This window comes from Etheostoma spectabile, chromosome 12 (assembly GCF_008692095.1).
Source record: "Etheostoma spectabile isolate EspeVRDwgs_2016 chromosome 12, UIUC_Espe_1.0, whole genome shotgun sequence".
In the NCBI taxonomy this organism is placed as follows: Eukaryota; Metazoa; Chordata; class Actinopteri; order Perciformes; family Percidae; genus Etheostoma; species Etheostoma spectabile.
The window spans coordinates 3,861,511-3,878,907 of NC_045744.1; the positions used below are offsets into that span (position 1 = coordinate 3,861,511).

At 39.8% G+C, this 17,397-nt stretch overlaps 2 protein-coding genes across 4 annotated transcripts; one reads left to right on the forward strand and one right to left on the reverse strand.

The window, feature by feature from the left end:
• Positions 1-416: 416 nt before the first annotated feature.
• LOC116699511 (calcium-binding mitochondrial carrier protein SCaMC-1) lies at positions 417-8,492 on the reverse strand. Of its 2 annotated transcripts, none has more exons than XM_032532146.1 (10): positions 8,308-8,492; positions 5,142-5,268; positions 4,886-4,973; positions 4,570-4,681; positions 3,034-3,192; positions 2,790-2,942; positions 2,600-2,707; positions 2,307-2,474; positions 2,022-2,169; positions 417-1,798 (listed from the first exon to the last, which is right to left on the reverse strand). In XM_032532146.1, the coding sequence occupies exons 2-10, from the start codon at positions 5,200-5,202 to the stop codon at positions 1,617-1,619; spliced, it is 1,179 nt and encodes a 392-aa protein (XP_032388037.1). In that variant the 5' UTR covers positions 5,203-5,268; positions 8,308-8,492; the 3' UTR covers positions 417-1,616. The 2 variants fall into 2 exon arrangements, with proteins under 2 accessions (XP_032388037.1, XP_032388036.1); XM_032532145.1 differs by lacking the exon at positions 8,308-8,492 and adding an exon at positions 5,425-6,053.
• On the forward strand, positions 7,711-16,989 carry LOC116699514 (protein FAM102B). 2 transcript variants are annotated; one of them, XM_032532151.1, is made up of 11 exons: positions 7,711-8,005; positions 9,758-9,878; positions 10,572-10,601; positions 11,039-11,155; positions 11,586-11,632; positions 14,517-14,620; positions 14,991-15,077; positions 15,174-15,366; positions 15,571-15,707; positions 16,302-16,365; positions 16,589-16,989. In XM_032532151.1, the coding sequence occupies exons 1-11, from the start codon at positions 7,860-7,862 to the stop codon at positions 16,629-16,631; spliced, it is 1,089 nt and encodes a 362-aa protein (XP_032388042.1). In that variant the 5' UTR covers positions 7,711-7,859; the 3' UTR covers positions 16,632-16,989. The 2 variants fall into 2 exon arrangements, with proteins under 2 accessions (XP_032388042.1, XP_032388040.1); XM_032532149.1 differs by having other exon boundaries at positions 7,712-8,005; positions 15,568-15,707.
• The last annotated feature ends 408 nt before the right edge of the window (positions 16,990-17,397 follow it).

Genomic DNA, 17,397 nt, shown 5'->3' on the forward strand with positions numbered 1-17,397 from the left:
CCAATCGGCTATCTTAACCTTAACAACTCGAGCTGAATGCCTAACCACAACCAATCGGGATGTTTCGTAGGGCGGGACTTGGCTGGATTATTATTGTTTCATGCCTGCACACTGAGAAAGAGTCATTTCCAGAATCATTTAACCAGCCGCATTCATTCCTTTGGTTGATTAAGATACAAACCATTTTCCCTCTTAATCTTGGGGAGGGTCGTTTTTATATTGTCTTGAAAAAAATCACAGATAATTCCTTGATCCCTTTTTTGTAGCTGAATGAAACTGAAACTTGAGGTTTAACACAATGACCAACATGCTCTATACCAAAGCCAGATTATATCAAAAATACAAAGCTGATAGAATCATTTTTAATTTTTTTTTTGTCTTAATTCTTCTGAGTATATATGAATATATCCAACATCTATTGCTGACTCCTTTTTATTAGGCCAGCTAGCTATTAGAAAAATTCTAATAAAGTACTACCAAAGTTAAGATGATAAAAGAAAAGGAAAATACTATCACAATCTGGGTTACTTACAATCTCCTGAGCCAAATTTTCAGTTTTGCATAGAAATGCATCCATGTGTTTCACCTTTAAGCCTTAAAGACCATGCTAAACTTCTAAGTGTTATTGACTATTGAGTCAAAACCTGTTTTAGTTTCCTAAAATCCACTTAATGTTACTTATAATAAAGACATTGGACTGGTTTTCATCATACAGGGTAGATACAAATGTCACGCCACCATTTGGCTTTAACACAATGTTAAAGGTTATCCAGTTGTAGGTGTGTGTGGGTCTGTTTGGAGATGGATGTGTTGAAATGAGAAGCGACACCAGACAAAAAACATGCTCCCTGCTAGTATTTTAGTCCAATGACCAGTTATAACTGTTACCATCATAAAAATCCATAAATAGTTTCTCACACACGCACACAATATGCATAGTAAAAAAGCACATCTGTTGATGTTAAAGAGTTCACATTGATTGGCTCTAAGGCACATTTAAATGATTATCAAATAACACACAGAATTAGTGATTTTCACATTGCATTTTTCTTCAGGCACACAGTATTCCAGTGTAAACAAGTTATTGATTTTTCAGGTCCAGTTATTTTTTGTTGACAGCTGCTATCTATTGTAGTGTCATTTTACTTTAAATAAGATGATTTCCGATGCTGTGCATCCCCATTGGATAAGCTTCAGCTTTCTCTTAAAAAATATTTATTCTGTTACCAAAAAGCAAAACAGCATGTCCCATCGAGCTAACGTTTTGGTTTGTTAACAGCATTTTTTAAAGAATAACATGTTTTTGCTTGTATGTAGTACAGTACTTTCTTTATGTCTAATAATGTTTTGGGTGGTGTACATATTTTGGGAGTGTGTTATGTGTAACAGCAGGATAACAATTAAAGCATGCTCAGTACAGATGATGAATGCTTTAGCTACTGACAGACCTTTAGTGGAATACATACAGTTTTCCATCCACTGGACAGCTGTGCCAGCTGGCGGAAGTCATGCTCTGTATGTTTTAACGTCTGCCTGTTTTCTTGGGAGATATTTCAGGCATTTTTAAGTCCGTAGTAAGATATATAGTTAAAGTAAATGTCCAATTGCTTGCTGCATCATTTGGAAATCCCCAAGCCAGTCTTCATGTACTCGTAAACCACATAGCTAATGCTGACAGCGGGAATGACTTTCATGAAGTTTGGCAGGATGCCCCGGTAGAGTCCGAAAAAGCCATCTTTGGCTACAACCTTCTTCATCAGACTGCTCATGGAGGACTGGTCTGATGCATCCAGGGACGCTGGAGAGAAAAAAAGTAAATAGGGAGGCTGAGTTGCATCTGAAAGCATGCTTTTTACACTTGTGCTGTATGTTAAAGTCAGCTAACCTACTTATTGTGTAGGCTCTAACTCATGTGTATGTTTACAGAAAAACATCGGATCAGAAAAAAATATTATGCACTCTGTAATTACGCGCCATGTAAGTTTTGCCATCACCATTATCAAATGTCAGACTGAGTTTACCTTGTGCCTGCATCCGTGTGCGCACAAGTGCAAGTGGATAGCTGGCCAGCTGGCCACAGGTACTGGACATGGTCCCGCAGGCCACCAGCACCAGAACCCCAGGGTTAGCGGAGTCAGGGTGGTACGACAGCCACAAGTTCTTCAGAGTCTGGGACACAGGCGAAAGATGAATTGAACTAGTGCAAACCAAAACTTAAGTTTATCTGATCCAATGTAGCTCTACAATCCAAGATGATGTTACAAAAGTGCACTCTGTTGTGAAATATCAGGAAAGGGGCTGAATACCTCATAAACAGCAAGGTCTATCCCGGCGTAGGGAATGATGCCCACTAGGTTTGGAACGTAGCCCTTGTAGAAAGCCTTGACACCCTCCTTCCTCAGGATCTTCTTGGCACAATCAAACATTCCTGAATACTGGCCAGTTTTCCTCAGGGTCAGTCTAGTTTTCAATACCTTAGAGGGAGAAAGTACAAAAGAAGACAGACGGAGGAACAGATTTTTTTGATTCATGTTGTATTTTGTTTGGGGCTGACTTCATTTTATTTTATGATGAAACAGTGATGCAACCCTTGTCTTACCTCCATCGGGTAGATGGCTGTCTGTGCTGTGGCTCCAGCCAGAGAGCCAGCCATAAACCTCTTGTGTGTCTCAATCGTCTTGCCCTCTGATGACAGTAACTTTTTATACTACAGAACACAAACAGACGGCAAGAAAATGAATGATTCCGAATATTTGCTATGTTACACAGCTGTGAAGTGTTTCGCTTACTTGTTCGTATGCCATGAATTTGATTGCCGTCTCAGGTGCAATCTTTAAAACGTTGATGCCATTTCCCCTCCACAGTGAAGTTAGACCTCCCTCTGTGATCATCTGCTTGAAGCCCCCTCCCAGGCTTATTGGGTTAGTCTTAGAAGAATGAACCTGCAGGGCAAATATATAAGTTTTGAGGACAGTTTTAGATATTCATATATTTCTTAACAAATCCTCCATTTTTTTCTTGCATGCAATTCACCTGCATAAAGACTTTCATTCTGTCCAGAGGGGCAGTGCCAGTGCGAGAGACGGCCCCCGCCACTGCACCCGCAGCCAGGTGCTTCCACCAGTGACCCGAGCTCTTCTCCTCCTCAGTGAATTCATCCGGGATGGCAAGGCTGTCACCTATGTCCAGCACCTAGTGATTACATAAACGCATTTGTTTCAAATCCCCGTGGTAGGTCAGTTTATGGTCGTAATACAGTGGCTTGAGAAAGAGGAATTTAAAAAAAAAAAAAAGGCCAAGGGAACTTTATCTGGATGCATAGTATCCTGGACCCATTAAATAACTGGATCAGACCATAAAAATGTGCCTGCCTCTAAGGGAATTTAACATAGGGGGGTGTGTACTTATGCCCCCTGTTTTTTAAGGAAGAACACTTATTTATTTACAATAAATCATTCATTCCCAGAGAAAATTGGTGTCCTTAAAAGGTTGGATTTTCCTAATTTTTTTTTTTAAATTGAGGCATTAAGATCCATTTTTCTATTCCTCTTTTTAATCAACTTTAGCCTGAGTGTGTAAACTTTCTCAAGCCACTGTAAATGCAGTCTCATAGCAGAATTATTTTGCATTTGCCATTGTTTCTCTCACAGGAAGGCACGTGTCACATAGATCTGTCACATCTGTTGTGTGTGGTTGTCAATGTGACAACAAAAAAACACACGCAAACACGCCACAAACCTACAAGCACTTCCCCTTTCGAGGTCTACTTCCACAGGGATGCAGCCACTTTCGCCAAACGACCAGTTGCACACTCGAGAGAGCAACATTTACAAAACATTGAACACAAGGTTGCAGCCAGGAAGAAAACCCATTAGAAGCCTAACATGCTTTTGGTGGCTGTGTATTTGGTACAACTTGTGCAAAAAAAAAAAAGGTCACACTATGAGGAGCAGGCTAAAAAAGAACTGCAGGACTTGTAACTGGTTTAACAACATTCAGTGAATTGACCTCCTTATCCATCAGCTACAACTGCTTGTGAAATCATCATTACGCTGACTGAACCCTCGTCTTGCACGCATTAGCGGTTTCGCATGAACCAGTGTTTTTTTTCCAAAAGCATAAAGGTGTCAAAAATGACAAAAATGGCGAGGTTGCGATTTATGCAACTCTGTGGGGAAACACGAGGGCTTATGCATGTCATTGGGTGTCCTGCAGTCACCCCTATGGCACATTGCAGTTGACATAAGACACCATAAATGTGCAGTGGAGTGAAGATTTAGACACTTTAAATGCAAAAGAAAGGCATTGTTTCACTCATATTGGAGCGCATATCTTGACAATGCCGTCTTTATTTGCACTAAGAAGACGTGGAGGAGCAAGCCGAGGGAACCAGAATGTTCTGCTGTGACCTAATTATGTTGGACAGTCTAATCTTTCAAAGCTGCTGGCAAAATGTGGACTGCAGAGAAAAAAATCACTAGACGTCATGCAATAAATCCCGCAGCAGTTGGGTCTCTATTTGTCCGCAAAATGTGTTTGTGCTGTAACTGTCTGTGTGTTTACATGTACCGAGGAGTGTTTCCAGTAGTGTATGATCTCTTCCAGGTTGTGAGCAGGGCATAACAGGAAATGTTCCCTCCACTCGTTCCAGTCCACCGTCATGGTCCCATCATTGTCCATGCTAAGGAAACACACAGACATCTGTTTTTACCTACGATCATAATCAGCAAATGATGAATAATGACCACATAAAGCTTTCAGATTACGCAAAAGCAATATTTTGGCCGCACTCTAAATGAAACATTACATTTCCCCAAGAGGGATTAGTAAAGTACTTAGTATTTAAATAGAAACATGTTACAGTGGATAGATGTGGAGGTCAAACCTCTGTAATATTTTCAGGGCATTCTCTTTGCTGATATCCATGCCCAGCTCTGCAAGGGACTGCTGGATCTCTGAGACATCAATGCGTCCTGACACAACATTTAAAAAAAAAACTCTACTTAAATATTCTGCAGTGTAAACAGAGGAAATGTGATTATGTAAACATACATGGGCATGTGTCATTATGTGTGATCAGTGGTGCCAAGTATTTTTACAGTGAGGCAGCTCCTGGAACCCACTTCACTCATCTCAATTACCATCGTTGTTCCTGTCCAGACTCTTGAATGCCAGCAGCAGCTTCTTCTCGTGCTCTTTCATATATCTGCTGAACTCGTTTAAGTCGAGACTCCCATCTTTGTTCTGATCCCCAGACGACACTATTTTCTGCAGAGAGGAGATGCAATACAATGCTTTCAGTTGCCACCTTCAGTAGTGTAGGGGCGACGTACACACGCACAAACACACACAGGAATGCATAAGCACAGCAGGCCAAGCCCTAAGCTCCTGTCTGAACAGGGTCTCCTGTTCCCTGGGTTTTACCTGTGCGGCACCCTGGCGGAATATGCCCATTTCCATGAGGCCCGCTCGTAATTCAGCGACGTCCACCTTCCCATCTTTGTTGGTGTCAAGCCTCTCAAACAAATCCTGGCACGACCTCTTGCTGTCGGCATCCCAGCACCGGGCATTTGATAGCAAACACGTCCGTAACGTTTGATACATTGCGGGGCTGACCTGGAAGCAGCAGCCGAGACGAGTCGCACTGCAGTCAGGGTCTGCTTAGTAATACATATTGCAATTCATCCATAAACCCCGCAAAAAAAAAAATCCAGATCAGATGTGTCGCGATTAAAATTAGCTTTCTAGTTACTTTGTTTTGCAGACTGCCCCATGCAGGGGTGTCCTCCGTAATGTTTCAGATGAACTGCAGTAATCGAGGACCGAAGGCGGAGCAATGAAGGCTACGTAGCCGCTCGATGATTAATCTAAGACCGGAAGGATAGTAAAATAAAATAGCGGTGAAATAAATCAACTCTGGATTAACCATGTGCATAATGCGGTTCATGCTTCTGATGGGCAATTTCCCCATCTGTCCCCATATGTTTAAGCCTTGCTTCGTGTGATCTGTTGCGGTGCATTGCAGAGGACATGTAATCTCTTCATCTAGCAAGGACGTGTCGAGAGAAACACAGCGCAACTACCTACAGCGCTGCACCGCTGGTCGCCACTAGAGGGCGGTGTTTCCTCGCTCAAAAGGTGGTGCACACATAGACTGTATTTACGGTATATTGATATTTATGTATGGTGGTGCACACAAGAACAGGAGTCTTTCAGGCGCCCTGTGTGTGGCATCTCTGGGTTCCTCAACAAAACTGATAGACTGAATTATTTGACTTGTGAATAAGTATTACTGACTGTCAGAGGCGTTTTTATTTTTTTTGAGACCCTGCTGTTATTGAGCCGAGTGTGTGTGTGTGTGTGTGTGTGTATATATATATATATATAATTCATATATTCATTTAGTCAAGTCATGTGCTTAACTACACATTTAACCCTCATGTTGTCTTCACGTAGACCACCATTTAGTTTTTCTGGGTCAACATTTTAAGTGAAAACCTGCTTAAGACACTTTTCTTTGTCGATTTTTTGGGACATTTTGGTTGTTGTTTGGAAGTTTTTGGAAGCTTTCTCCGACATTTGTTGTCACTTTTTAAAGTTTTCTAACTTTTCCCGAAGTTCTTTCTCACTTTTTACAATGCCTTTGTCGATTATTTCTGCGTTTTTTTTTTTGACGTTTTTGTTGTTTTTTTCCTTACATTTCTGTCACTTTTTTCCCCAGTGTCCTTAAATCTTTTTTTTCTTAAAATGCTATAAAAATAAATAAAACACCCAAATTCAATGAAAATAGTGAACTGACCAGTTATGTAACTTGTGACGAGCGTCGTATGGAACCATCCACCTTTATTTATTTATTTATTTATTTTTACAATTTGGTTGAAGGAAACCCAAATTTCTAATTTACAAACTTTTTGAAAATTGGTCAAATTTGACCCAGAGGACAACAGGAGGGTTAAGGCTCTTCTATTTTAGTTAGTGCATTTCCATTATTTTTAACAATTAAGTTCTATTATTTCCATTTTTCAGACTTTCCTATTCTATTCCACTACACCAACTACTACTAATACTACTACTACACCTACTACTACTACTACTGCTACTAATACTAAATTTAGAGTGTTTATGCAAAACATGTGTGTAGAAATATATGATGAATTTTCACTGGTGGATGTAGTATTCAGATTCTTTAAAATGACCACAACCACACTTTCTGTTGGGAGCAAAGGTCCTGTAATAAAAACGTTATGATGATTATTTTCTCAAATATTGTTAATAAAATAAATTTAAATAAAAAATAAAAATAGTAATAAATTCAATCACAATTACCCTGTAAAGTTACACCTTTAGAATTATTGTTGTGTCCAGCCAATAGTTCACACTTTAACATTTTTAAATCTAAATTTAAATAATTCAAAGAAAAAGCGGCAAATCCCATTTAAGAATTATACTGATGACTTGTTATACAATAGTGTATTTTTTCTTTTACACTTTTGAGGGGAGAACGTCACTATAGTGCATTATGATTTTCAGCCCTAAAGCAAAGCGGTTATGATAATTATCAAGTTATTATAACCTCTGATTGTGTGTGAAGTGCGACAACCGCGACCTCGGTATGTCTTTTTTCATGCAGCTTCCATTGTCCAATCAAACGCTGGAATTTCACCCACGTCATGAGTTATGTTTTTCAATGGGTGGGAAGGAGGAGATTTGAACCTGTAGAGTACAGCAACGACCAGCAGCAGCCAGCAACAGCTGAGCAGTAGCGACAGACAGACAGCACGGAGCAGGGAAAGTGTCTGTCAGCTACTTCTCTCAGGACTTGTTGGGCCACATTCACTGGAGTTTATTCAGGAGATAGCATGTCGTTCATTCTTATGAAGAAGAAGAGATTTAAATTTAAAGTAGACTTCAACTTGGAGGAATTGTCATCGGTTCCCTTCGTGAACGGAGTTTTATTCTGTAAAGTGAGACTCCTTGATGGAGGCTTTGCCGAAGAGTCCTCGCGGTAAGATTGTTTTTTTTTTGCTATTTATAGCTACAGCACTAGTTGTTCGAACAAGTTAATTCAGCTAATTTTTTGTACCATTTTTAAGTCCCTGTTAAGGTTTTGTTGGACACAAACAACGTTAACTTCATTTGTTGTCTCGGTTTTGATTCTTGGCAACGGCGTCCGTGACTTTTAACGTGTATGTGTAACGTCTGTTAAAGTTTAGCTAGCTAACGTTACACCACAGTAGCTAGCTATCAACTAACGTTAAAGGCTTGCTAACTTCCAACGTTAATTGAAATAAAGCAGAATTAACTTACCTTAACTTAGTTGAAGAGGAGACAGAAAAGCTGTGATTCTACGCAATTCTAAAATAGCTTGTCAAGTAGCTAACTACTTCAACAACGTAAAGCTAGGTTAAAGTTATTTTTTAATAGAAGGACATTTTTTGTTAACCTATGTACGCAGTTGGTCAAAGCCGTTGCTAAGCAACAAGTAAGTTACCGTTGTTCCTGCTGCAGTAACGACGTTATAGGCTACCGTTTTTTTAGTCAACAGTTGTTATAATATAGTAAATAATATAATCATAATAATAACATTTAGGAGATTGTTTAACAGAACAGACTCTCCTTATGATGGCGAATTTGTATCAGGCTAGCTAATTTTCTGTCTTTTTCATTTGTACACTTGAACACCATAAACAGTAGGGGTTAGATAAAAAGTTCTACTTTTTATGTGTTGATTTTTATTTATAGGTATGTTAAAGGCATGTACAAATCAGAAAACAGAGTGACTCAAGAGGACGGGATAATAGACAACATCTTAGAGTTTAGGCTAGAGTACGGGAAAAAAAACACACAAAAATGACCAAAAGGAGAACAAAAATAACTTTTGTATATAGACATGATCTAATAAGACATACATAAAATGATTATGTATGAGGCAAAACACATATAGCCTGTACAAATACTTTATCACATTACATCTGACCACCTGTTTCATGTTCTAAGAATCCAATTCTCCACCTTTAACCCTTGTGTTGTCTTCCCATCAACCATGAAAAAAGTGATCGCATTTTCTGACATTCTGACATGACTGAGCCTCTGACATGGAAGATCACTGTGAAAGGAGGTGACTTTAACAAGCATGTTTAAGGCTTAAGCACAATAAAAACCTCAGTAGACAAAACATTTCATTGAAACTTGTGTGTGACAAATACTGCAGTGGCAAAATCTGACAAACTCAGATTTACATGTATAAATCTTTTAAATCGCGCATGGAAAATGTCGATAATCGCTTAAGAATCGAATGGTTGGCCTCTGAATCGGAATCGAATCGTTAGGTGCCAAGAGAGTCCCACCCTTAATAAACATTGTTCTTCCATTGCAAAGAAGCATGCAAGGTTAATCCCGTCGGAACTGTGATTATAACTGCTTTCAACGTTTAAATGAGTCACTCTGGGGGGAAAAAGGAGACAGGCGCAGCACAGGTCAACAACCGCTAACCCTCATTGCTTTGCCATGGCAACTCTCTGTTCCCAAACACTGTATTCTTAGTTTTACCCTGCTCCAACCACAACTTTATTCTCTTTTTCCAACACACGAATATCAACATTTGTGTTTGATGTATGGGGGGGTATGACATTTTTTTTATACCATTATAAAATGCATAGATCTGTCAGGTTTGTGAAATATCGGCTCTTTCAGTATGCCTGGGCTTTTTTGTTTCTGTATGATGATTTGGTTCTAAATGTGTTTCTTTCTCTCGCAGGGAGTCAGTCCAAGCCAACTGTGTACACTGGAGAAAGAAATTCTCTTTCGTGTGTAAGATGAGTGCCAATGCTGGGACAGGTGTACTAGACCCCTGTTTGTGTCGGGTGTCTGTGCGCAAGGTACAGGACTTTTTTTTTCTTCTTCTGCCATTAAGCTCTCAGCTCTATTTTGTTGACACTACAAAAATGCATAGTAGCAGTTTTTCCTAGCAGTACAGATAGAGTACAGATTGTTAACTGAGACTTTAAAGGTCCCATGACATTAAAATTTCACTTTATGAGTACATTAATATGCGTTCGCCCGGCCTGCCTGCCATGTTCCCCCTTGGCTAGAAATGGTGATAGGTGTAAACCGAGCACTGGGTATCCTGCTCTGTCTTTAAGAAAATGAAAGCTCAGATGGGCCGATCTGGAATCTTGCCCCTTATGAGGTCATAAGGGGAAAGGTAACCTACCCATTTTTCTGGTTTGCCCGCCCAGAGCATTTGGCCCACCCATGAGAGAGAGACATCATGCCTTTCAAATAGCAACGTGGCAGTTGGGTTGAATTTTGGGAAAGAGACTTCAGATATGTATTAGGAGCCCACCAAGGTCTATATAAAAGCATCCAAAGAGAACCATGTCATAGGACCTTTAAGGTGCCAAGAACATGTTTATGTGCATAACAGAAGCACTGTTAATTTGTAACCATATCAAATGTGCTTTGTGCAGACAGTAGTAATACTGCAAGGACTGACAACGGTTTTAATTAAACTGTTGCGTGAGATAATAATGAAACTAATTGTAGCCTCACAATTTCTTCTGTCATTTTAGGAATTGAAGGGTGGAAAAACCTTCGCAAAGGTAATACTTCTGTTCTTGAGTCTGTAGACAGGAATGCCACATATCCATTAGAACAGTCTTATCTTGAAATGTATGTGATAGCAGTGCCCTTAGAGGACTTTTCAGTGGGGTGAGAATGTTTTTATTTCTAGTTTACAGCCTTGGTTGTTGATTGAACATTCTGTAAATCAAAACCTAATCTGTGTTAACCGATAACTTGAAAAGAATTAGGTTAGGTTCTGATTTCTCAAGGATTGAAGCTCCCGTCTCAGATAGGTGTGGTGTGTTTCAAATAAAAACCTTGAAAAAGATTAACTGGATTTCTTCAAATGTAGATTACTGTTATATATTACACCACGTTATCGTAGGAGGATGCTTTATGTGCAAATAGATTATTGTATATCCTGACACTTGTCGATTGGTTCTAACGGTATGATCTCTTATGGATCCCCGTGCAGCTGGGCTTTGCCGACTTGAACCTGTCTGAGTTTGCTGGGTCTGGCAGCACCACGCGGCGGTGTCTCCTAGAGGGATATGACACCAAGAACACCAGACAGGACAACTCAATTCTGAAGGTGTGTAGTGTTTCAACAAATAGCTGCACAATCCTCCTATAAATATATTTGGAAATGCCCTTAAGAGTCTTCACCACACTGACAACGTTTTAGTACACTCCAATAATCGCACATGTCTGTACAAATGTAATGCATTTTAGCAAAGCATAGTTAAGCCTACAATCTATTTTCAACCCAGTTCTTGAAAAGTCGAATGTCCTGACAGTTGATGCTGCACATGTCTGAACCTGTGATCTATGAACTGCCTGAGCCATGGGAATGTATTTCAAATATTCTTCCCGGGGCACAGAACTACACCGGGCATTCATTTCACAAAACAGCAACCCTAAAAAAAAAACACTCATGGGAAAATTGTTTTTTCTGCCTCACAAGAACAGTTGCTTGTCAGCCTAAAACTGACATCACTATTCTTCTTCTTTTTTTCTTACAGGTTGTCATCACAACACAACTCATGTCTGGAGACCCCTGTTTTAAAACGTAAGAGCTAATTTTGACCTTATCCATCTGTTCAGTTGTATTACTCATCAATTCAATTTGAAAGTTGTTACTAAGGAAATGTTGATTGTTTGCGGCTCATTTAAGAAGTATGTGTCTAACCACAGAGGAAAGTGTTCTCATCACATCCTGTCTGTCACTAAACTGAAAACACACACTCTTGTCTGACATTACTGACACTCACAAACTTAAAGTTACCAAATGTTATATTGAAGCTGAGATCTTCTCAGGGTCCATTCTGAAAGCTAATAACACCTCGCCCAGACATTAATCTGCCTGACCTCGCCATGAGATAACAGCTGATACGTGATCAGCTCTGCCTAGAGCTTTTATTTCCCCTTTTTTTCAAGAGCTGTCGGTATGTAGAGCAGTTTGTAACAAAGGACGTGATGTAACAATATACTCCTGCCAAAGTCTCTACCATGTGCAAACATTCAACTTTCTTTCTTTGTAGTCTTTCCCTGCCCTCCTTCCTCTTAGTGTAACAACAAACACACTGCTGCCTAGGAGATGTCTAAAGTGTAAACTCAAAGATAGCCTAGACATTCATCCCACCCACACAGGGTTACTCATTGTGTGTGTGTGTGTGTGTGAGGGTGTGTGTGTGTGTGTGTGTGTGTGTGTGTGTGAATGAACAAGACATTGTTTTCACTGTTTCTCTGTCACTATTTGTCTGCTTGTCCACCTTCATTCCTTTGTTTAACAGCTTCTCAGTTGCAGCTAATTCAGGTTTCCTGTGTTCATGTCAGGGTGTTGCTAAAAAGTCATTGTCATTCTGTTTGAACTGTTGCTACTGTTGTAAAGGTCCCATGACATGGTGCTTTTTTGATGCTTTTATATAGGCCTTAGTGGTCCCCTAATACTATATATGAAGTCTCTTTATATATTATTAATCCTTTATTTAACCAGGAAGTCCCATATATGCCTTAGTAGTCCCCTAATACTATATCTGAAGTATCTTTTATATAGGCTTTGGTGGTCCCCTAATACTGTAACTGAAGTCTCTTTTATATAGACCTTAGTAGTCCCCTAATACTATATCTGAAGTCTCTTTTATATAGACCTTAGTGGTCCCCTAATACTGTATCTGAAGTCTCTTTTATATAGACCTTAGTGGTCCCCTAATACTGTATCTGAAGTCTCTTTTATATAGACCTTAGTGGTCCCCTAATACTGTATCTGAAGTCTCTTTTATATAGACCTTAGTGGTCCCCTAATACTGTATCTGAAGTCTCTTTCCCAAAATTCAGCCTTGGTGCAGAATTACAGCCTCTAGAGCCAGTCCCACAATGAGCTTTTCTTAAGCTGTGCCATTTTGAGTATGTAGCTACTATAGGTTACATTACTTTTACTTTTATACTTTAAAGGAGCATTTTGGTCAATTCCAACACATAGCAACACATGACAAGTTTTAAACATGTTTTTAGCCTCTAAACATTCTCAAAATGTCATTAAAAGTGCCCACCCATGTGCAGTGATTTCTTGTTGTATTTAGTTCCTGTGTTGATGCTGCAAGGAGCGCTTTGGGGCCGTCTACAAACTACAACACAGAAAAGAGATACAAGCATACTTTCAAAAATAAGCATATGCTTATTGTTCAAAAGCAAGTCCTGTAGTACAACTAGCAAGAGACAAGATATAATTGAGGTAAGTTTGGAGACACTACCTTATTTAATCGTTAAATTGACAGCCTACATATTTTAGTTTTATCTCTTTTTGGTGTTGTAGTTTGTAGACGGTCCCTAAACTCTCCAACTGCTGTCTCAACTCTTAAACTACACACAGCTGGATTAGCACAACTTTCATGCATTTCTTTCACATTTACAGCAGTCAGATTCTCTGTGTTCACTCTGAAGGAATCACTTCACATGGGTAGGCACTTGTAATGATATTTTTAACATGTTAAGAGGCTAAAAACACGTTTAAAACTTTCCCTGTTTAAGCCTGTTGGGTGCTAACTCTAGCAGGAGGATAACCCGTGTAGGCAGCACCGATTGGTTAATTTTTCTGTCTACTGACAGATTTCACATTTACAGACAACTGAGCTACGTGTTGGAATTGATGGAATTCTCCTTTAAGTAGTTTTGAAACCAGTACTTTTACTTTTACTTACTTGAGTAAAAAGCTAGAGTTGAGCTTGAGTATACTTCAACTTCTACTTCTACAGAAGTTTTAAACCCTAGTATCTGTACTTCTACCTGAGTATTGAATGTAAATACTTTTGACACCTCTGCTTATAACGTGATCAACGAGACTGCTGACTTTGATGTTTGCTTGCTGATGTGTTGGAATATCTGCAGTTTAGCCCTTACACAGTATTGTTACACAGGTATAGGTAAAGGTATGTTTGATGACTGCAATTACTGCAGTTCCAGGCTCATAGCCTTTTTTGACTTTGGAACCGAGCAATTTGCCAACTTTAATATTGCAATAAGTAATATTTTGTGCATATTTGTTTCGATTCACCAGTAGAAGTACTAAAAGAATAAAACTGAATGTGCATTGGGAATGGGTGGAAATCCTTGAACCACACAGAACATGTTTTGATTGCATATCCAAATATTTATCTTGAATATGTAATAATAACAATTTTACAGCTATTTGATTGGCAACAGTTGATGTTCATAAGAATCAATCCCAGGCTACAAGCATGCATTGCTGTATGCAGCCATGTCTTACTGTAGTCTACCACTAGGACTCGCCAAAATCTCAAATGATCAAATCTACACATATCGGGTTGGAGTCCACTTATTAGTGTCTATCTGAAGAGCAGAGCGGTTTAAGGAGCTCTTTACCAACAACACTCATATACTGAAGACACCACCCTGCTCCGCATTAACATCACCCTTTCTGCTGTTCCCTTTAGTCCCCCATCTACAGCCATGACTCTGGCAATCCCACAGACTGAAGCAGGGTGTCTCCTTGAGGAAAGAAAGGGAGGGGACAAGCACATATCCCATTCACTCACTGGTATGTACATACGGACTCTAAGGTTTAAAAGAGATGCTGTTCCCTACAAAAGCAAGAGATTGTGGTTTTGCTCATTTACAAGGTACTACAAAGAACCATCCTTCATGATTTACCATGATTATTCAGGGGTTAACATTTTCAAAATAATCATCATTTCTTATGTGTCAAGAAAAAGCATCATAAAGAAACACTTTACAGAATAAATACCTGAAGTTTTAGCTCTCTCTACGTATTTACAAAATATCATATCAAATCTTGAGATTTTAATGTGTGTGTGTGTGTGTGTGTGTGTGTGTGTGTGTGTGTGTGTGTGTGTGTGTGTGTGTGTGTGTGTGTGTGTGTGTGTGTGTGTGTGTGTGTGTGACTTCAGTAAAGTCCGCATCAGTTCCAGAGGAGCTGGTAGCGTACGGTCACTCTAGAACACCCAGCCATGCGAGTCAGCATTCAAAACTCTCAGGTACCAAAACGCACACAGCGACCCATGCATTACTACACCAGATACACAAATCATAAGCATAACCTTTGTGGGTTTGTTTCCTCTCCTGTCCTGTAGGTTACAGCTCAAATCACTCCAGTTTAACGGATCTTTGTCATCGGAGGAGTGGGTCTGCGGGTTCTGCCTCCACAGGCATCGGCAGCATCCCAGAACCTAGTGATCAGCCGGGGGAGAGCAGGACCACTCCCCCATTCTCAGCAACCTGTCCACATGCACCTGAAAACTCCTCTACCCCTGCTAAAGTTCCAAGGTAATGTTTTTTTTTGTTTTCTTCCCTTCTTCTCACTTCACTTTTTCCATATTTTCTATGCTGTTTTTGACCTTTATTTATAATGACCATGTTATAACTATCCTGGAATCGCAAGTTTCCACCAAATGTACAGTCTTATGTCTTTTCTATTCCCTGTGAAGCACATTTGTGTAATATTCCACGCTGTTTCTGTTTCTCCAGTAGACATCCAGTAAAGCAGGACTCAGTGGAGAATCAGCTGAAAAGAGTGGATGCCACCAGAGTGGATGCTGATGACATAATAGAGAAAATTCTGCAGAGCCAGGATTTCAGCCACGGCTTCTTGGACTCCAGTGCAGAGGGTGTGTACACCGAATCCGTAACTTAGCGGATTTATGAGGGCAGACTTGGAAAGTTGTCTCTCATCCTGCTGATGGGATCAAATGACTTTAAAGGCGTTTAGAGGTTTACCATGGCAAATCATAAATTGAACCTAAATTTGGACCATACTTAACCAGACTGAATACCACACTTTATTTGATTAAGGATTACAGAGATTAGAGTGCATATCATTTCTTTGAATACAAGGTCAGGTTAACCTCACTGATAGCTGAGCACACATTGTGGCCGCCATGTTACAAACCCCTGTTCTTAACCAAAGACCTAATGAAAATGGGGGAAGGCATGTATTGTGTTAAGAAAATGTAACTCTTCCCAAGACTCCTATCTTGTAAAGGTGTTCTGTAACTATCATAACTACTTCCCTGGATGATTTTCAAAAGATCTCATCAGCTTCACTACAACATCCCCCAATCAATTGTCTTTATTCTTCACCTTTTGTTTTAGAATTTATAGAAACTAAATGTGAGCCATTTTCAAACACGGACTGCGCACTGATTGTCAGTACCCTTATTTGTAATTTGTGCGTCTCTGTGTTTGTGTGTGTGTTGCTACAGAAGAAGGGCTCAGCTTGTTTGTTGGTCCTGGTGGGAGTACAGCCTTGGGAAGCCAGCATATGAGGTGGGTGTGACTATGTAACTTTGGAATGTGGGTGCCCAGCAGAAGGCATTTACTACAAATCTAAATTCATTGAAAATATGCTAAATGGGGATTCTAATAAGGAATCTATTAACCCCATGGTTAGATACTTCCAATTTCACTACATAGTGATAGTTCTGCACATAAAAGAAAGCACCACAGCCAGATCAGATAAACACTCTCACATTGTGGCATTCTCTTTCAGGGTCGCAGCTGGAGCCTTTGAGCAGGTGGTGATCAAGCGCTAGGCTTTGGGAAGCATGTGCCTGTCACGTCAAGGGTGCTGTATCCTGATCCGGGGGAGACAAGATTGAGCTGTAGAGGTGCCATCAGAAGTTGCTCTTCTCACTCCAGGAGATTTAATTTCTCTTAAGCAATCCCTCTGCATCTGACCTACAGTGTCTGTTGACCAGGAGAGCCCCCTGGTGTTCAAGAAGTGGAGGTGAAGGCCACATTATTGGAACATTTTGGTGACTGGGATAACTGTTGTATTGACAAATCTATTGGTCTTCTTCTATGAAAACTGTAAGACTCAGGGTTAGTACTGTAATCCTACACACATCTTGTTCACCCATCTTGAGCTGTTACGGGGGTTTTCTGCTATTTCAAAAAGTTTGCTTAAGTAACCAACCTGCTTTTGCTTTGGGATGGTTGATTTTGTGTCACCATTTTACTGTAGCTGGAGAGGGGACTGTGTCCGTTCCTTGAATTCCCATATATTTAAAGTAATAAATAAACTGACATTGTACATTTTTCATTGGTTACAGCACCACTTTGTGTCTGTAGCTTAAAGCCATTACAGATAAACACCTCTGTCCACCTGGTTGTGAGTGAGGAAGCCTGCATTTAAAATACCATGACGTTATTTTTTGTTCCTTCGGTATGATGTCTATTTTGTGTGTGCATGTGTGTTTTTCCGTCGTCTATATATTTTTACCACAGATTTTGTAAATGTGCCAGACTTAGTAAAATGTATATTTGCTGCCACTTAAGCAGTCTTATCTAAAGAATGTA